This window comes from Periplaneta americana, chromosome 2 (genome assembly GCF_040183065.1).
Source record: "Periplaneta americana isolate PAMFEO1 chromosome 2, P.americana_PAMFEO1_priV1, whole genome shotgun sequence".
NCBI lineage: Eukaryota > Metazoa > Arthropoda > Insecta > Blattodea > Blattidae > Periplaneta > Periplaneta americana.
In genome coordinates, this window is record NC_091118.1 from 101,150,215 (window position 1) to 101,172,796 (window position 22,582).

At 35.4% G+C, this 22,582-nt stretch overlaps 1 protein-coding gene across 4 annotated transcripts in view; it reads left to right on the forward strand.

Moving 5' to 3' along the window:
• The window catches only part of LOC138694468 (uncharacterized), a 175,800-nt gene that overhangs the window by 42,885 nt on the left and 110,333 nt on the right, over positions 1-22,582 (forward strand). For 2 of the 4 annotated variants that reach the window (XM_069818210.1, XM_069818213.1), the window contains exons 2-3: positions 17,612-17,942; positions 19,914-20,077. In XM_069818210.1, the coding sequence (XP_069674311.1) occupies positions 17,806-17,942; positions 19,914-20,077 (301 nt within the window). In that variant the 5' untranslated portion in view covers positions 17,612-17,805. Of the gene's footprint in view, positions 1-785; positions 1,267-17,611; positions 17,943-19,913; positions 20,078-22,582 lie in introns of those variants that run through there. The other 2 variants (XM_069818211.1, XM_069818212.1) reach the window with 2 other exon arrangements.

The window sequence follows — 22,582 nt, forward strand, 5'->3', positions numbered from 1 at the left end:
CAGTGTCCTAATGCAGTTTCATTACGAGTTATGTGGAAAAGATAAGGGGTTAATATATTACAATAATGTTTAAAACATTGTACAGAAGGTACTAACAATGTCGGTGTTCAAAGTTAACGTGTTATTCTACATTATATTTATATTATTTTACTTCCAAAGCATTTTCAGATTTCATAATCCCAATTTCTGATGAGGTATCCATGTTTGTTTAGTGAACAAGTCCGCAATCGAGCAAGCATTTTCGTTTACTAACTACTACGGACTTGATTGCTATGCACTATGTAGCTTTGGATCATAATTTCTGTGCCACATCCGGCTATTTAGTCAACAATCTAGTTCACTTCAGCTGAAAATGTAGCTTTGAGACACGGCCTAAAATAAACTTTTAAATGTTGACAAAACTGAAAACATTTCATCATATCTAATTAAAACCAAAAAATTCGTACATCACTAAAAGAAATTCAACAGGTGATTTATATGCAAAGCCCTTAAAGATGATTAAGGCCGAAATTAAAGGAAATGTTTTTTTTTTTCTGAAATTGATCCTTTCATACATGCAATTTATAGGAAACTTTGTAAACTGTTTCCTCCTTCTATGCTTCTGCCGAAAACATACAGTTTCTACCAAAAGTTTAAGGACACCCCTTCAAAAGTGATGTTTCACTCTTGTCCTTGTATAGAGCGTTCGAGTCAAAATGTCCCCCACTACCATGAAAACTGAGAATGATGCGAGTCTCGTCGTTATGTCTCGCTAGTTACGGCACATTCCAACGGCTCTCAAGTCAATATTCAGTGCGCCTCTGCTGGGTGTACAGTATAGAACACATTTTTATATGCAAGACTTCCGTGAAATATGCGTGGAGAACTTGTTGCCGTAAATTCAGACGTCATTTTTCCGATGGTCCTGCCAAATAAGAAAACAATAAAAAAGACTCGTAAAGAAATTTAACAAGATAGGTTCGGTTCAAAATAAAAAGCGTCGAGTGAATAAAAGGGCCTTAACTGAGGAAACATTAGATGAAATTAATAGGTTTTCGATTAAAACGAAATTCTCAGAAATCTTTGCACAGAGATGCCCAGGAATAGGAGAGTCGAAAACTTCAGTTCAACACGCAACTAAATTGTTGAAGTTAAACCCGTAGAAAAACCGTGTAGTGCTTTGCGTAAGTAAAAATGAACTACAGAAAGTGTCCGAGAATGTGCTGAAGCGATGTCAAGCATTCTTGAATGCCGAAGATCACCATTTCCAGCAGTTACTACAATAAGGTAAGCCTTTTATTTTAGTATTATGAGTTTTTATTTTTTTATTTTACTTGGTTATTTAACGACGCTGTATCAACTACGAGGTTATTTAGCGTCGATGGAATTGATGATAGCGAGATGATATTTGGCGAGACGAGGCCGAGAATTCGCCATATATTATCTGACATTTGCCTTATAGTTGGGGAAAACCTCGGAAAAAACCCAACCATGTAATCAGCCCAAGCGGGAATCGAACCCGCTCCCGAGCGCAACTCCGGATCGGCAGGCAAGCGCCTTAGCCATCTTAGCTACGCCGGTAGCTATTATGAGTTTTATTTTGCTGCAAATTACGGTCACCATTTGGCGGGAGACGGGAGACCCGTATAGCATGAGGAGGCCGCGCGGCCACCGGTAGTGAGTGGACATCTTGGCTTGAACGCTCTGTACTTATGTAACCCCCTGATGTTTATATAGGAATCTAATGCCTGTGGAAAAAATGAAGTTTTATACTCCAAACCCAATCTCTCTATCTTTCAAACTGTCGATTAGGCTATATAATAATTTTTCTGCTGTGAAAACTTACTGAAAAATGTAATTTTTTGTAGGAGAAAAATTAATTACTCCAGAATGAATGCACTTAGATCAATGAATTTTGGGATAGAGTTAGAAATATCTGAAAGGAAGTCTTGTGCAAATATTACTTTTTGTTTAAAAAAATTGTGACACCTCGTTTACGCTTTAAAATCCAGATTGGTTTCTTTACTTTCTTTAGGAAAAATTGGCATTTTCTAAAAATTGTTTGAGTTCGAAATACTCAGCAAATTGACCCGGGGCCGCCACTGCCACTTACACCATACAGTGGCGTAGCCAGCTGGTGGGCCAGTTGGGCCCAGGCCCACCCAAAATATATGCCAATTCTTGCGTTTTTAATGGAAAATACTTTTCATTAAAACTAAACCATGGATCCAGAGCAATAGTTACAGTCGATAGCATTAAGGTAAGAAGTCAAAAATGCGTTCATTTCTTCAAGAGCTAATTTAACTGTGTTGGGTTGGGCCTAAAAACTTGTCTGGCAGCGATAAAAAGAAGGAAGCTGTGCAGGCTACTGAATTGTTACATCGGCTAGAAAAATGTGACACCTTATTTTATTTGGTATGTTTAGACCAGGCCTGCACAAACAGCGCTCAACGAGCGCGCGCGCTCTTCGGAGCGGGAGAGCCGAGTTTACCGCTCGCCGAAACGGAGAGGAAGATATGTCAGAATGACATAGACTTGCTATAGGTAGGGAAGAGAGAAACGACCACTCAGTGGAGTGCAGTGTGTAGGCCTATTCTCAGTAACTGTTTCACGTTGCTTACCTACTGATACAGTACAGTATGGAGGAATCTAAAAGACGGAACATAACATTTAACATTTAACGATTTACAGCTCGAACTTATTGATCTTCAATGTGACCTAAGGGCTAAAGATCGTTTGAATAATACTACTAGCCTGGTTGAGTTTTACAAGACTAAACATTAGCAATAATATCCACGACTACACAGGCTGGCTGTGAAAATGATTGCTATGTTTGGCTCAACATTTATATTTGTGAGCAATTGTTTTCTATAATCAACTTTAATAAAGGCAGGCATCGAACATCTGTAACTGATGTTTCATTACGATCAGTAGGCTACTGTTCCTTTCAGCTGCCAACAGCACAAAACCTCGTTTTGAAGTACTGATAATAAAAATATAACAAAATGATATTGTACATTTAAGTAGCTATAGAATTTCTATTATTTCTTTAAAATAAATATTTCTTTATTAATTAATAATAGTCCAAGATAGTTTTGCAATACTGAACGGGAATTCATTTCATAAGCACTCGTAATAATACTTCCTTATGTATATATTTTGTACAAGATCACCCCTTCTTCCAGTCTAACCTTATACAGAGCGCTGCTAATATCTGCATTCCGCTCATGAGCTGTGAGCCGGCTCGGAGAGCGCAAACCTTGTGCAGGCCTGATTTAGACGATATTCTTGCTCTTGCAAATTCATTATCGGAAGCACCTCAGTCTCCAAAAATGGATATTAGTAAATGTTCGTCATTCATTAAGGTAATGATATAAAACTTTTCAAAGCTCTGAAACGAAGAAAAATTCGACAATCATGTCAAGCACAAGGCTTTGTAATCTGGCAATTCTATCCATTGAGAAGGAGAAAAGTTGGGATTTGTTGAAGGACCCATCATAAGCGATCGACAGATTCGTTGCTAGGAAATCTCGACAGCTCCAGTTCACCTTATGAAGCGTTTGTATAGGTTTGCCTTACATGATTCAGTGGCGTAGCGTGAAATTTTGAGCAGGGGAAGCTAACTCAAGTTGTCTTTCATATATGTTGCGAAAATGTAGTCTTAAAATAAATAGTAGTCAATGTCAAGTCAGCAGTCTGAAGATTGGTTGGAACCTCATAAGTAACGCCAGTAAGGCATCACCTCAAATGGTACGTAGCAAAATATGATTTCATGGTTTACACATATCTCTAACAAATAGACACGTACAGTACCGGTATGTATAATTTAACATCAGCTCACTCACTGTCATATTTAGAGAAATCACAATATTAACCGTCAATAGATACAGTATTAGTATAATTACGTCAATCAACGTTAAAATCTTTATCAGAAGATTATTTTTGACTACATGATTTTACAAAATCAGATGCCCTTACCTTAAAACTTTCTGTAGATGAGCTCCGTTCTCCGCTCTTTCTTCTCTGCGAAGACGTCAATAACGTACTCCAGAAACGAGGATTCTGAAGAGAGTTCACTAAGTAGATTTTTTTCAATGGCTAGTGCACTCATACACGACAGTCGATCATTGGACATGGAGTTTCTTAGACATGTTTTGATCCTTTTGAGTGTGCTCATACTCCGTTCGCTGCTTGCTGTCGTGGCAGGGAAAGTTAGAATTAGTCTTAATAACTTAGTCGTTTCTTGATATATGGAATCCATTCCAGTAGTCACAAAGTATTTTAGGAGTTCCTGAGGAGGTAACTGTTTCTTCTCATCTGCATAAATGTTGTGTAGTTCATTTTCAAGTTGTTTCCAATCAAAGAATGGATACTGTTACACCAAGTCAGCCACTTGATTAGAGGGAAATTTTGTTCTGTAGTCCATGAATTTTTTTTCCTGAACTAATTCTACAAACTCAAGACGGGGAAAGTCTTCAAATCTCAATTTCATTTGAACTATTTGAGAATCTAATATTTCATAAGTTATAGCTCTCAAAGATATTTGGTGTTTTTCATTATATGACAAATTGTTGTTTAGCTTTTTACTTTTCTCGACGCAGTTTTCAATGAAGATATCTTCTCTTAGATTTTCTAAGTTGCGAATAGCAAGATGTATTTCGGCATGACACACTGTGATACTAGCAGAGGTAGATTGCAAAAGTCTGAAGAGTGGCTCAATGTAGCTATACGAAGCAGGCTTCAAATACACACAACAAGTACACAAACATTGGATCATCCATATGTCTCTTCAGTCCCACAGCACAATTCCGGGAATCACCATCCCACAGACAATCATCATCGATTATTGCAGTGAAGACACTGTACAAGTCATTGAAATGTTTTAGAATTGTTGAAACTGCTCTAGAATGGAAGTTCCACCGAGTTGTACATCCTTGTGGCAATTTGAACCCCTTTTCATTTAACAAAACCGTTCGCTTGGAAGACTTACTGAAAAAGCTGTGAAATGCAGTTAGAGCAGATATAAATAAACGAACTTGTTTCACAGTTTTGCAACCATGCAAAAGCACTAAATTTAATTGGTGCGCATAACAGTAAATAAAAATAGCGTATGGACAGAATTGTCTCACCAGTTTCTGCACTCCTCCTTCCCTACCAGACATCACCGTTGCGCCATCATATGTCTGATTTACAACTTTATTCCCTGCAATCTGCCACTCTGATATAACCTTGCGCAAAACTTCGGACAATCCCAAAGCCGTCTTGTCTCCAGATACGTCATAAAAGCCAACGAATCGCTCTTCTATGCGGTCTTCAATACAATAGCGAAATATGATGCTCATTTGCCTTTTACACGATACTCTAAGGTTTCATCTGCTTGAACAGAAACGAAAGAACTTTCTTCAATTTCATTTTTAATTTTCTCATTTAATACAGACGTTATCACTTCAATCAAATCATTCTGCATATCTGGAGATGTTCCTTTAAAAAGAGAATTTGATTGCAGATGGTTTCGAATTAATGACTCATTTTGAGCAAGTAGGTCCAATAATTCCAAATAATTCCCTCTGTTGCCACTACTTTCATTTTCTCTATGACTCCGAAATGCAAGTTCCTGTTTTGACAGAAATATTGTTGCCTGAATAAGTCGTGCTAAAATACGTCTATTGGACGAAACTTCTTCATTGTGTTTCATTGTTTGAAGGCGGGCAGATTCTGAAAGAGCATGCTCTATGCGAATTGATCCTAGGAGATGAAACGACTCGCTGTGTAGTAAACGTTGTTTCGATGATTGATGTTTCTCGGCTTTTTTATGAAATTGTTCAAATCAGAAACCCCCTCAGTACACCATTCAGAATTATGTTTCTCCATCATAATACACACATAACAATACATTTTGTTCTTCACCACACACCCTGTAAGCCACTTGTATCTCGTGTACCATGATGGTTGAAAAGTACGCGTCTGTCTTTTGGTTGTGTCCTTTATTGACAGCAAAGGAGTCGGTCGTTTGTTTTTTAAATCACACTTTTGTTCGTAAGTCAGTCTTGATAATGGAATTGTCCTAAAAAATTCAAGTACATTAGTGTTAGGAACTGTTATTTCACTCATTTATTATATCAGCCACAATGCACACTAACACTTCAACTGAATACAACTCACGAAAGGGATAATTCGGAAACTAAACTGTTTTCAATGTGAAAGCTAGCTTCTTATTAGCCTTGCGACCAGGTAGTTTAGTTACAAAGGAATGGCAAATCTGCGGGGTGGGTTTCACTGAAGAATGCGTGAAAGAAAACAGTTTGCTTATAGAACAGTGGAGGGGGTTGGAAGCTGGTGTGTGCAGGCTTCATGTTTACTGCTGCATCACAAATCATCCTAAGCTGCCGCATCACAACATTTAACGAGTAAATATAAATTGTATTAAAATTAATATATAATTTTGTTCATAAACTGCAGGTTTATTATGAAGTTATTAACTGGGGAAGCTGAGCTTTTTAGCTTACATTGACGCTACGCCACTAGCTCTGAAACGAAGAAAAATTCGACAATCATGTCAAGCACAAGGCTTTGTAATCTAGCAATTCTATCCATTGAGAAGGAGAAAAGTAGGGATTTGTTGAAGGACCATCATAAGCGATCGACAGATTCGTTGCTAGGAAATCTCGACAGCTCCAGTTCACCTTATGAAGCGTTTGTATAGGTTTGCCTTACATGATTGTTTATCATAATTTTGCATGTTATTAAATAAGATTTCCGAGAATGAGTTTCAAGAGAGTTGACGGCAGCGGCATTGTCAGGAGATGGGTCAGGTAAACCCTGCACATCTGGCCACCCAAAATAATTAGTCTAGCTACGCCACTGACCATAACTTTGGGAGTTGTTAATACTGGTCAATCAGCTTATTCCCTCCATTTTAGTAAACAGTTCTGGCGTTTGCTACAAATATAGAAAGGTTAGATTTATTTCTTAAAAAAGTTAAAATGGGTCGAAATTCAGGAATGTGGACGTGAAGTAGCAGGTTATTGGGATGTGGAAGAATGACTTGAGATAATATCTAACGCTATTCCAAAATTCATTGATCTAAATACATCCATTCTGGAGAAATTAATTTTTTCATACAAAAATGTATTTTTAAGTACAGTAAGTTTTCATAACAGAAAAATTGTTATATAATCCACAGTTTTAAAGATAGAGATTGGGTTTGCAGTAAAAACTTCATTTTTCATAGATATTTGGCCCCTTTATAAACATCAGATGATTTCACATAAGTGTAAGGATGCAAGTGAAACATCTCTTTCGGAGGGATGTCCTTAAACTTCTGGTATAAACTGTAGTTACACACATTAGAGAACAGTTTTCTTACGTGAACGGCAGTAGTAAAATTGTCTTAATAGGTTGTAAAACAAATCTAACTTTTCTCATGAGTAATGAATGCATAGCCTAATTGTTTAGCTCATGGTAGTTTTTATTATGCTCCCAACCATTTCCATCAGAAACAGATGTATACCATACATTAGTGTGTTAATGTTTCCAATATTTCTGTGGTTACTTGTTTTTGCCAAAATGCTAATACCCAAACATGTAACAACAGGTGGTGCTTCGTAAAGAAATGTTGCTCCAAAGATGTGGAAAACAGTTAATAATTTCAAAGCTTTTGTTAGATTGTTAAACAACATCACATAATGCTGTCAAAATTAATTTTTCTAGTGGTAAATTACAGAGTATAAATTTCACTAGGACACAGTTTACTTATGAAAATGAAAGGAAACGGTACATGAAACTAGGAGCTTCGAAACGAGACATTTGAAATTCGAAAGTGATTAAAAACTTTTATTTTTTGGTCTTTCCTATTCACCAACATCAGATGCTTTGCAAAACTAATATCAGAGGCCTCTCTTGTTAGTGATATTTTCAATTTTCTCATATTCTGGAAAGCTATATTGAAACATCAACATTTCCCCCTGAATTATGGGCTGAAGCTTTCGAATTGTTTGGACTACAGACGCGGCAGAATATCACCACAGTGGACTGCAACATAAATTTTGTGAGACGTATCAACCTATCTTCATGGTCATAGATATCTTAAAATAAAAACCTAGATTACATATGAAATAGAATCCGAGAAAAAGAAATGGGAAGGATAGACACACACGTAAGGAAATATTCAGCTTGAATCAGTATGAACAATACACTTCGAACGAGATATCCCGTATACAGTACTTGAGGATATCGAGAATAAGTGAGCACAGATTTAAATTTTCATTACAGTGTTACCATGCGATAAAATTAAAAATATTTAGAGCTTAGATAAAAAAAATTAAAGTGCGACGAAATGACCGAAGGACTTTTCTTTTATTATACTTTTAAACCGGACACAGTGTATTTCAACTTTATAATTTCTTAGCTAGTTCCTTGAACACATCATTTTAATTCACAGAAACATGTACTGTAGGCCTACATAAGAGCCAGTCCAGTTAGTTGCTCCTCCCCTGTGCTTTTCCTAAGGTATCCACATTTTCTTAGTGATGAAAATGACCTTTCAAGAGTATGAGTTGTCATTATTGTGAACAGGTTGTGTAGAACTAGAAGTAAGTCACTGTTATAATGTTGCAGAGCTTTAACAGCATTTTTTTTTCTGAGGGCCTTTGGGAGGGAGAGGTTAAACCCCAAACACCTCCCTCGCTGCGTCAGTGTAAGTACTTAATTGTAATTTCCATTGTTAATTCAGACAATATGTTGTTGTAGTCAGACTGCATGAAAAATAAACATATTATTTGAACTGTAAAATTAATTTGCTGTGGAGTGCTAGTATTGTGTGCAGCATTTCTGAATACTGTACTGCTTGTTTGGCTCGTGCGTCTGTTTGCGTCTATAAATAAAAACAGATTGCTCACGCAATAGAAATGTGCGAGCTTTTGTCTGTTACTTCTTACGTCTACAATATATTAATATAAAAGTGAAGAAAGTGTGACATTTCAACTGTCAGCTTGAAGATCAGTTATATTTATAAATTGTGACATAGTGGCATCGTGATAAAAGACTAAGCAAATTTTTCATAGATTCCTTGCACCAAGAGGTCATGTACTGTACAATGCAGCATTGATATGTAAATATCCAGCTGTCTGAATGCCATACTAATAGACAACTAAACTCTAACACGAATGATACGTGTTTCAGACAGAAATCACCAGCTAAAAGTATCATTAACATAAACGTAGTTCGGTCTTATAACTGTATAAGGTACTTACGTATGTATACCCAATACTGTACATATATAGTTATGTTAACGTTCTTTATAATGCTTATACAGTCAGTCTATGGTATGATAACTTATCATATAATAGACTGAAAATAATAAAAATATTTAATTATACAGTAGGCCTATTCTGTATAGACAATTCACAATTATGGTATATGGTGATGATAACAGTAGTTAACATCATTTTAGTCGTCATTTGACACACGGACAAAATTAGATGATTTTTTCCTAAATCAACCTTATTGGTTACGAAAATGATAATGAAAAAATCTAAAATGTGACATTTTTATATGATAAAATAAGTACGGTTTTCATCAGAAAATGAGTTTTTATACTTTTAGAAATACATATTTACAAAATTCTAGGAATTAAATTTTTAACCTGCGAAATGTATGTTTATAATTCTGTTACAAGGGAAAATAACAACAAACCGTAAAACATATAGTTGGTATGTAAGAATACAAATTATTTTCTGTTTTATGTTTAAATGTATAGAGTATTATTCTTTCATTAATTAAAAAAAAATAAATCGAATCGACATGAAATTCATAGTTTATAAATTAAAGTTAAACATTTTAAAATTCAGTAGCTCAGAAGATCTACATTGTTAATGAATGTACGTTATATTAAATGCATAATTTTGTATGTATAAGCTGTTGAGAATTACCAACTAACCACTGATTAAAATGCCATTCTACCTTTCAATTCCACGGCACTTATTTAAGTTATCTTACAAAAGCGTCTTGATTTGGGAGCCAAAGGATAGGCCTAATCCTTTTTCAATTTAACATTACTGAGTTGTGGAAAAGTCTCATAAAATGCAAAATTGTTTTACCCTTGTATATAGTTATTTATGACAACTACAGACAACCTGATGATATACTTATGAAATTACTTCTTAGGTATCCTAAACGTTCGAACGATGCAGTGCCTCGTAAATTCCAAAAAGAAAGACATAGGCCTTACCCACATTCTAGAAGAGAGGTCACAGGAAGACTAAATAAGGAAAAAGAAGAACAGGTATTGACAATAGGTGTAATAAGTAGTGATCGTATTTTGTCCCACTAGGCTACAAGGTTAAGTATTACTGGAGATTTTAATTGAACTACGCGCGTGCATATACAAGTGAAGTACTCTACTTCATTGGCTGCTTAAGCGACTCCTAATTGGTCAAGTTAAAACAAAACATAGACCACTTTAACAACTACACGAATATTTACAATTTACATTATTTATACTATGTACACTAGAATATGCTACTTTACTATTTACACTATCATAAAGATTGTACTCCTACATTAATCACATTTTATTGAAACTTTTGTGTACAGTGTTGTGTATTGTAATGCAAGGTATTTTATTTAATAATACTATAGTCTACTTATTTTCTAAATGTAACCCTACATTGTTTATGATATTGTAAATAGCAAAAATAGCGTAGCCTATTCTAATGGAAATAATGTAAAGGTGCTGTCAGATATTGACTACTTCCAAAAACCGATTGTCAAAAACTGTTTTTCGAGTCTAGAATATGATCTTTCCTCAAATATTACTTTTATAGAATATGATTTTTATTTTTAATATATTATCAATTTTCCTTCATTATCTTAATAATTGAATCGATATCGATGGAAATCATATCTTTATGGTTGGCTCCACCGGCCTGTGCAGAAAGCTATTCAGTCCAATGCTTGGAAAGATAGAAACTGAAGAGTCAAGCTCAGAGTTCTATGCAGAAAGGAATACAGTGTACAAAATGTTTTCTTTAGTTTTCTCAAAACTAGGTCTAATGAACTGAAGCCCTTTCTGCATGGAGCGATTCAATTCCTTTAGTCAAAATTATCTTATTTAACACTAAATTGTAATTTGTTTAACTCTTAGAATTACATGTATCTAAACACATCTACATTTTTCTCTTACTATTATTACGATTGAAGCATGGGCCGTAACAACGTTGTAAGCGACACAATTTTCAAAAGTGAGATTTCCATGTAACAGGTGTTATGTGTTCCTCTTCATCACTAGAAACTACATTAACAATCACATGGGCACTAGTTGTGTGAGCAGGATTGATTGAATAGTTAGCTATCCTGTAACAACATTGTAAGTAGAATAGAACGGAGGAGAGTAGACCCGTACTGTTGTCATCCTAAACACAAAAACATGAAAATTCGGGAAGAAAGCTTAAAAGAAACGTGGATGATTGAAAACAAAATGTTCGGAAAAGACTCAGGATCGAGAGAAAGAATATCTTAGCTTCAGAAATACTGTAGCCTGAAACCTGAGTTATCAGAACCAAATGAGGTACGTAAAACAACGTTGTATGTAGGAAACTTGTTTTCCTTTTGAGATTAGAGATACGTTAGCTTAATGAAATGACAAATTTTGGAATTTTACTATAGAAATATATTAGGATTATAAAATATTCTCAGCAAGCATACAATTAAGCACTTCCCTATTCGATAATATTAAAATAGATTCGATTAATGTTTAGATTTAGGAATGGTTGTATTGACGTTAGATTTCGTGTTATTCTTCTGATTGTGTCAGTGAAGTGTTTAGATTAGCTTGCTTACATGGTACATAGAAATTTGGATCACAGAAAATTGTTTTCATGATAGAGACTTATCTGAAAAAGAGTGATTTTGGAAAGGTAAAAAGACGATTTGTAAGAAATCTTCCTAATGTTACCGTTCCACATAGCAACAATAGCAAAAAAGACCACTCTTAAATCTAAATCTAAACGCCTCACTAACACAATCAGAAGAATAACACGCAATGTAATGTCAACACAACCACTCCTACAGAGAGACTGAAGTGGACTGCCGAGCCGTGAGGGAGGCAGTTTGCCGTGAGTTACATTGCCTTCGTGTCGGTCGCGCACCGCCCGCTCGACCTAGTGAGCGAACGCTCTGTGCGTAGTTACGACACAACCTAGCAATTCTTAGTTCCTCCTCTCCCTGCGCCTTTATACTTTACTTGCATAAGCATGTCAGGCACATCTTGCGAAGTTACGCACAGTAATGAGTACAGGTAGGCCTAATTTTTCTTGTTATTAATATGATTAAACATTCACAAAAATATACGTATAAATAAATCAAAATATATAAAAAAAACGCGTATGTTCATAGTACTGACTATTATTGTGCAATGTTCAAACATGAGAGAGGAAACCAAGGCATTACAAACTTCATCTTATTTCATATGCAAACTATCCAAGATCTGTGCTCAAATCCTTAAGTGGTTTAAAATAGTGTACTGTAGGCTAATGTTGGAACATGAGAGTGGCAATCAAGGTTTTTACAAACTTCGTTTTATTTCATATAGCAGATTAATCGCAAGATCTGTTAAAACATAAAGGGGTGAGAATGGAGGACAGTGATTTTTATAACAAGGTGGAACAAACACAAAAAGCCTCCTTCTGTAGAGCGAACATCTGCGAATTTCGAACTTCATCATACTCGGCAAACTTGAACAGAACATAGCGCCTGTAATGCAAGGCGCTAATTTAAAGCATAAAGGGATGAGAGAGGACAGCAAATGTTTCATAATATTGGCTAATAAACATAATAGGCCTCCTCCTGCAAAGCGAACATCGGCGAATATCGAACTTCGCCATACTCGACAAAATGAACCGAATATAGTGTCTGTCGTTGTTACTCTTAATTGGTTATTTTATGATGCTTTATCAACTGCTATGGTTATCTAACGTCTCTAGAGATGGTGATAATGCCGACGAAATGAACCCGGGGTCCAGCGCCGAAAGGTACCCAGCATTTGATCTTAATGGCTTGAGGTAAAACCCCGAAAAAACCTCAATCAGGTAATTTATTTCAACCGGGATTTGAACTCGTGCCCACTCGTTTCACGGTCAGGTATGCTAACCGTTACTCCACAGCGGTGGACTAGTGTCTGTCATGCACAACGATAATGTGTAGTATGAAAATGAAATCATTTATTTTATTTAACAGGTTGGATAGTACGTTATAATTATTAGGACTGAAAAAAAAATATTGATTATTTAGGCTACCCTGGATCGTACGTAGAGCTCTGTGTTTACAAAATGCTTGTGTGCACGCTCGACTAGTTACTGTAGCGGCTGCTTGTACAGTCCGCTCCGTATGAATGAACTCATAATACAATTTATATTTACAAGATTACTTGTGTTTCAAATTAACTCGGAACAAATATTAAATTTTCAAAAAATGTCATTATCAATTAAGTCAAACACAATTTCCCCATATTCTGAATTCAGTTCTCTTTATTATCTGTTCTTTGTTGGATTTTTATTTCGGCATTCTGATACAACCTCACGTCACTCAAGCAAGTCTACTATTGAGGAGAGTCAGATATTCACTCTCTCTGCTCATTACCAACAGTAGAGACACCCGACAACGCGATGCATTTTTGTAAACATGTAAACAATGTATATAGAAATTATTTGCTACCCTGATATCAATGCTTTTCTTCAGCCCTAATGATTTTGTATAGTAGGCTATGATTTATTTGATTTTGATTTATTAACAGAGTGGATAGTATAGGATGTAATTTTGTATAATATGAAAATGATTTTTTTTAAGAGGTAGGGTATTCCAAGTTTATTATGTGTAATATGAAAATGAAATAATTTTATTTATTCTCAGGTTGGATATTGTAAGCTGCAACGAATTATGTGTAGTATGAAAATGAAATAATAGCCTACATTTTATTTATTAACAGTTGGACATTATAAGTTATAATGATGTGTAATAATATGAAGATGAAATCATTTATTTTATGGACTTGTACAATTTATTTTATATTATGTGTTCATGTATAATACTTTCATCATTCGTAGGCCTATAGTCACACATACAGAGTGATTTACGAGGATATATGTCCTTTACGGAGCTTATTTCCGAAGACGTTCAGAAAAAAAAGTCATATAAACATGGGCCCTATTCTCAATATTTACAGAGTTAGGCCTACGTTTCGTTATTGGAAAGCATTGCTGTGAACACGTGCTCTTGGTCAGTGTGCAGTCAACAGCCAGCGCGAGCGCTACAGAGATCAAAGATAGCCGTATGCAGTTATGTAGCGCGACGAGGGCCATTCACAAGCGTGCGGCCAAGTGTACTCCAAAGACGTTATATAGTATAGTGTACTCAAGTGTATGGCGACATTTTTTAAAATGTGTTGTAAATTCTCCAAGACTAAATTAGGATGCAAAATTGAACTGCAAATAATTAAGTCTGTGGAAGTGGTGTGATTTGTAATAATTGTTGTGATAAGTGCGTAAGAATAATGTACTTTTCTAGTTAAAAATAGAAAAAGATGTCTGTACGATGGAACTAAGGAGGTCATAGCACATTTTTAGCTTCATAATAGCCTACTTGCCAATTAAAGAAATGATACTTCTGAATGGTTCATTCTCTATTTGAATTAATCTTTTATCTTCAAACTAAAGAAAATACGTTTTTACAAACAATTTTAAATTAGTGTAAATCTGAAAATATTGAGAATAGGAACTATGTTTAAATGATATTTTTTTGCTCAAAATGTCTTCAGAAATAAGCTCCGTAAAGGACCGTAAATTCTCGTGAATCACTCTATATATTGTTACCGAGCAACTGTGATTTATTTGAATATTATGTGAAGAATGTAATAAAAATTATAGTACTTTCTGTCGGTAACTGGTACCTTATAGTAAAAACTGTCATTTTTAAAAGAAAATGTGATTTACCTATATATACATATATTCTGTGGATGTTTAATGATTTTTTGTAATAAAAATTATCTGTCTTTACATCTAAATGAAACTTCACAAGATTTGTTCTAAAATCCTTACGCAGGTAAAAGCATGAAGGGATAGGAAGGGAGGGTAGGAGAGGCCAGCGAGCTCGAAGGGTCAGGTTCGAGCGAGTTGGATAGATCCGCTTCTTCAAAGCAGAATTCAGTTCTTGTCACGCTCGACAAACTTGAACCGAATATAGCGCTTGAAATGCACGACACTAATCAGAACTGTTGGGTGGGTCGTCAAGTTTTGAGTATTCCTATGTTTGTTGCTATACGACTGTTGAATGAAACATATTTTCATGTAATTTCCTAGGGAAGTAATGTGACTACTAAAGCTGGGACATCTAGGACGTTTGTCGTTAAGTTACGTACACCCAAACTATATTATAGCAAGTAGAGAGAGCAGGGAAGGTCAGTGTACAGACTCTGTACGCGGTTCTACAGAGTAAACAACAGAGAATAAGGTGTATACTCACATGACAAATACACTGGAGCTCAGGTCACGTCATCATCACTGGATTGTCGAGTCTCAAAAAGCCTTGGTCGAGTCTGTTGCAGTAAACACTACTTATGTTTTGATTACGTCTTCAAACCCTTTTATAATGTGTAGCAAAATAGACTGCAGCATCCAGCCATATCCGCCATCTCATTACAACGGGTTGCGACGGTAGAGGGGCTCCAGGAGCCATTTCACTGAATTTAGTGACCCGATCTGGTGCCTTAAAAATATTTCTTTGACATTCGATATGAAACTGTTCACATCACTGTAGCAGGAGCGAACTTCTTCGGCTATTCGATGTAGCCAGGCTAGGATAACTTTCGGCTAAAGTAACTGAAGTTCCTTATCTGCTTTTAACATGTAGCATCCGTGATGAAAGTAACTACATTGTCATATTTTATTTCGTCTGGCCATAAGAGGGTCATAGGTGTTTGAAAAACTTCGATTATATTTAAATGATCCACTTTCCAAGAATTTCAGAGGTTAATAAAAAGTTTTATTGGGTTTGTCTGGTGAAAGAATGCCCGTCACGACGTTTGCAACAAATCGTCCAGCGGCGCCTGTGCTTTCATCGATAGAGACACATATTTTACTGTCTCCTATACTTAGTCGTATGTGAGATATAACTTCATAATAGCATTTCGATATTTAGCATTTCCGTGAAGATGATTGACTAGGGAGTTTCCTTTTCACGTATTTTCGCATAGAGCTTTTAAAGTGTGTATTTTCAACGTTATTTATTGGTTTATTGACATAACCATCATTTTACATAAATCGTGAAAAAAATCTTTTTGTGTGGTACACATTGAATTGTAACTTAGGTGCGATTCTTGTCCTTCTTCCTCAGTTGAAGCTGTCATCTGTGCTTTATGTTTTTTTTTTTTTTTTTTTTTTTTTTTCGTATTACAATGTTGTGTTACGAATTTACGTTTCGTACCTTCAATTTCTGTGCTACATAAATTTCATATGATTTACCTCACTTACTGTGAAAAGTTAGGTGCCTATAATTCTTCCATCAACTTGTTTACTGTTCATATATTTGATGATTCTGCCATTACAAATATTATACGTTATGTAAGATAGATAATACAACCACAGTCTACTATATACAGTCACGAAGCTTGAGTTTTGAGGGTGCTAGAAACAATAGACTGTGACGGTACTATTTTGCATTGCCTGTAATGAGGCGATATTAGCGAACCTAGTGGTGAGCAACTATCTAATGTTTGCATATTTACTACGTATTGAGCTTCGCGACTGTATATACTAGACTGTAATACAACCATGGAGGTCTGTACACTACACAGCGTAAATGTGTTCTGTTGCCTGAGTCGCATGCTTATACGCAACCACTCCCCCACCCCTTCATACTATTTACCTTCGACAAACATCGCAATGCAGTTAACTTGATATCGTCCTGCAGTGCTAGATGTCTCAGCTTTAGTGATTACTATTATCACGGTAAAATTCATTTACTTCCCCAAAAACAAGCTAATAGCATACTTATGGCAGTGGGAGTGGAAAAAAAAAATTTCTAAACTCCTTTTTCATATTTGTTTTTCCTCGCTCTTACTTTCCTTTGTTTTTCTCTGTTTTTTTTTTCCGCGTAACTAATGCATTTTCTATAATTCTTTATTTTTCCTTTATAATTTGTTTTTCTCTCTTCTTTTTTTCTCTATTTCCCCTCTTTCTTTTTTCTGTTTGACTTTCTTTCTGTGTGCATCTCCTTTCATTTTACTTTATGCCTGTTGTCCCTGTATTTTGGATTGTTTTTCTTATTTTCTCTCTAGATTCGTTTCTTTCTTTTCCATCCTCTCTTTCGTTCTGTCTTTGTATGTCTTTAATTGTTGTGTATTTATTTATTTATTTCTATCCTACGGTATATATATTTTCTTTCGTACTTTCGCTCGTTCTTTCTTAATTTCTTTGTTTCTACGTACCGGTATTTGTTCTTTTGTTTCATCGTTTCTTTCTCTCTCTTCTTTTTCACTTTCTGCCATTTCCTTTATGACTATGCAACTGCAACTTATACATTTTCAAAAACTATGGACTTCATGTGTGTGAGATTCTTAACGATAGTTCGTAATTTTTTACAGATCATCTTCTGATAACATGGATAATACCTCTTATGCAGACTTCACAAGTACTGTACATGGAAGGATATATTGAAATCGAGGTGTTGATGCCATAATTATATCGACAATGACTAATATAAATCAAATCAGATTTCCCCGTGAACTGATTCTCATGGACATCAGCTGATCTGAGTCACCAATGGAAAAGCTTCGCCATGTCTGGCTGGGAGTGGCTGGAGGTGGAAAGCGAGGAAGCTCAATCCTTCTACCACGACTGTCAAATTCTCCACAGACAAGCAGCAAATCTCTCTGGAAAACTTGGAGACATTCTTCTACAGCTACAGAGGTACTGGTACGATAACGGGAAAAACTACTGTAATTTATTCACATAAGTTGTCAACTAAATTTAGATTACCGTATATTCTGTTAGAAGTTTAAAGCATTAATATAATAAGTCTATAAACATTGAGCGAGCATTCAATTTGAATTAACTGAAATAATTCAAGTTGCAACCTTTATTATGTGGAAAGTACAGTACTGTTTTCGTATCGTTAAATATCGTAGTATAGACAAATATCTAGTTTGTGGCCATCAAAACTTATACCTATTTCAGCGACAGACCTCTATTAAAAATATAATCTAGGCCTACTACTTGCGAAATTATCCTGATCACTGTTGATATCGGTATTTATTTCTTAGAGGAAGCAAAATTTAAGAAACTGTAGAGTTTGTTCCATTCTTCCAATACTATGGTACGTATTTTATAACTTACAGGTAGAAGATCCTACTGTAAGGTTACCAGATTTTTTTCATAATTTCCGGGGACAGATATCGACATAATAAGAAAAACTAATTTTAACATTTCTGTTGTTTCCCAATAACTTGCATTGTTTTCACACAATTTAAAGAAATAAAATACTCATTCCATTTACACACTAAAATTATTCATTCTACTTGTTGCCTACTACTTAAACTACCGTACTGGTATTTTTCAGGAGTGAATTTTTTAAACAGATCTTCTCTGGATCCTAATTTTATAGTAAACATCTGATAGGTCATGTTGAAGCTGGTTAAGATAGCAAGCATACTTCGAACAATTTCTAAACTTATTCTGGATATATGTGAAGTCTACATCATGTTCATCGAAAAAAAAAAAAAACTCTCGACAAAGCATTACTCCCAGGAAGTCACAGATATAGTTCAATAAACTTTTAGAGAAAAATAAAAAAATGCACACTATTTTGAGCAAAGCACAGCATTTTTCTTCATTAGACTTTCCTATTTTCTCTGAAGTCACATATTTCTTAAAGCAATAAATTTCATCAAATTATCTTCATCCAGGTCAAGTTCATCTACATTTGAAGAAAAATAATGGAATGTCTCTCCAAATTTATCTCTTCGTAAAGGATAACATAACAATACCATTCCATAGATATCTTTAGAATGAATAACCCAAGAACTGAGATAAGCCTATTTAACACCATTTTCATACAATTCACAATGAGACTGTCAATAGAATTTTGTTGTGGTATAAGAACTGCTTTTTCCAAATAAGCCAAAAGTTGCTTAATTGATGATGGAATAATGTTCTGTTCTTTTCTGGAGTTCAGTTCTTCTGCTAACTATGATATTAATATATTGACAATGAAAATTTAGGGAAATGTGAGTACAAATTATTAAATACAGGGATATTCCGGGAACAAATTTTGTCTGGGGACAAAAAGCAAAATTCGGGGACTGTCCCCGGGAAATGGGAACATCTGGTAACGTTATCTTACAGGTCTTGTTGCGCAATAGTTTAATGGAGAGTCGGCAAACCGGCGGTAGCCCAAGGAAATTACAAAAGAAAAAGTTTATAATATAACATAATGTTATAATTTTGTATTATTAGTTTTACCATAGTAATTAAGATTAAAGTAATTGTTAGATATATTTTGTGTAATAATAGGGTCAGCGGTAGCCCAAACCCTTTAATCAGTATACGCCACTGACCCAAGAGTACAAAACTAACCAGTCTGACAGTAAAAAGTGAACCTCTCGGATCACTTTCGAACAAAACCAACGTTCTAAAAATTGGTCACTACTGAAATTGATTGATTGTGTGAGTAAATGAATGAGTAAGCGAGATGCATGCTTACATACAGTTCAATACATATATGCAGACATTAATAATGATATAATTAATAATATTAAATAAACAGAAATATTGTTTCTTCTTTAGTATAGAAATGTTATAGCTATTTGTTAAAAGTAATAAATGACGTTGAATAGTAAAAATAATAGTCAAGTTTTCCACTAGCAACTTCCTCTTTGTTGAATATAGGTATCCCTTAAAAAATAACCATGGTACCGAAGTAGTAGATGAACCAGTGAATCACGAGAAATTGACTTCTGCTGTAGATGAAATGAATGCATCGGTGGAGTCCTTCAAAAGCTTGTCTCGACAAGATCTGCCATCAGACATCAAATCTACAAAATCTCCTGCTAGTAAGTATTTTAATATACTGTGCTTCAGTGTGACTAAAATATGAACACATTGTTCACACAAAGAATTGACAGGGGATTGAAGAAAATCCCGACAATTGCGTCAAACATCAATATTCTAATTGAAGTAATAAATACAGTATATGTTTTTTAACACTGCAGTGCAATTTATTCGATATTCACATAGGTCTATGACCTAATGCATAACCCATATATTGTGCCTATTATTTCCTGCAGAATTAATTTAGTCTTTAGAACTTACATACAGAACACTTACTTAATACCTGTAAAAATTATCTATGGTACCGGTAACTGAAGGACTGTAGACAATATAGTTTATACAATTAAGAGAATCAACATCTCTAGCAACACCATACCAGTACAAATTGTTATCCCTTGTATAACCGGTAGTAATATCGTACGTAGACAATCGATTATGTAAGAAAGTGGCTATATTCTTCTGTTTCCATGGTACCTAAGAGCAGAGTTGCAAGACGTCCTGGATTTCCCAGGATTGTTCTGGATTTTAATGGTGTGTCCTGTGTCCTGAATAGAGTTGTATTTGTCCCGGAATGTCAAAAAAAAATATATATATATATAGCCTATATGAAAAATACTGTATTTTGCTCATTTCTATAAATTATTTTTAAAATTCCTTATTTATAAGATCCTCTCTAGCCTGTATTCAACGTCGTCGTCAATGCCACCTGGCACCTCTTATTGGGTTATATTGAAATAAAAATGATAATGCTATAGTATGTATTAAGTATTATACAGTATTTTATTCTTCACTCTCTTTGGAAGTTGGTTTATTATTAATAGGATTTAAACAGTGTACAATGCATTTTTTTTTTCTGTATACATCTGTAATATGACATTACTTTTTCACAATTTATCAATAATTCAAAGGAAATTTCATAATCTAGGAAAAATGTAACAAACTTAAAAGTTTAGGCCCTATTCAAATAGTTCAAATAAAATCAGTTCTAAAAATCTGGCTTTCAAGTAGTAGCTCCCTGTAAAGCAGGTTTGAATAATTTCAAGGAAAAATTGTTCCAGGGCCGGGTATCGATCCCGGGACCCTTCGCTTAGCGCACGAACGCTCTACCGACTGAGCTACCCCAGAAACTATATACGACACCGTCACAATTTTTCCTTTTATATCAACACAACTCACATGAGCTGACAAGACGCCAGAACTCAACTGTGAGTGCACACAATTACTGTGTGATTTTAAATTGTGGCTTTCTGTTAACGTACCTCCAATAATGAATGTATTATACAAATCTGGCTTTCAGGTAGTAGCTCCCTGTAAAGCAGGTTTGAATAATTTCAAGGAAAGATTGTTCTGGGGCCGGGTATTCGTGTGACGATGCCGTGTATAGTTCCTAGGGTAGCTCAGTCGGTAGAGCATTCGCGCGCTAAGCGTAGGGTCCCGGGATCGATACCCGGCCCCGGGACAATTTTTCCTTGAAATTATTCAAACCTGCTTTACAGGGAGTTATTACCTGAAAGTTAGATTTGTATAATACATTCGTTACTGGAGGTACGTTAATAGAAAGCCACAATTTAAAGTCACACAGTATTTGTGTGCACTCACAGTTGAGTTCTGGCATCTTGTCAGCTCATGTGAGTTGTGTGGATATAAAAGGAAAAATTGTGACGGTGTTGTGTATAGTTCCTGGGGTAGCTCAGTCGGTAGAGCGTTCGCGCGCTAAGTGAAGAGTCCTGGGATCGATACCCAGCCCCGGAACAATTTTTCCTTGAAATTATTCAAAATCAGTTCTAGTGCAAATTGAATTAATTCAAAAGTATAGTCATATTAAGGCACGCAGTATCATCACCTGTCCTGGATTTCTGAGAGTATCTGGCAGCCCTGCCTACAAGTGATATTACAGTTTAGTAATAGTAGTTGTAGTACCGGTAGTATTTATTCCAAATTTATAAACCCTATGTTACATCGAGTATATTAGGGTTATAATTTCAACTACTGTCTTTGCTGGCATATAAGACGCACTTTTTCCCCATGAAAATTGGTCTGAAAAATAGAGTGTGTCTTATACACCGATACTGAGTTTGTGAACAGGTCAAAGCTTTATAGGATGCTGTGAAAACTGAGGCAGTGAATAAATCATTTAAGAAGTCTGATATTATTTATTTATTTATTTATTTACTTATTTATTTATTTATTATTTATTTATTTATTCTGGTGTAGTTAAGCCATCAGGCCTTCTCTTCCACACCTTACTTACTTACAAATGGCTATTAAGGAACCTGGAGGTTCATTCCCGCCCTCACATAAGCCCGCCATTGGTCCCTATGCTGTGCAAGATTAATCCAGTCTCTATCATCATATCCCACCTCCCTCAAATCCATTTTAATATTATCTTCCCACCTACGTCTCGGCCTTCCCAAAGGTCTTTTTCCCTCCGGCCTCCCAACTAACACACTATATGCATTTATGGATTCGTCCATACGTGCTTGATGTCCTGCCCATCTCAAACGTCT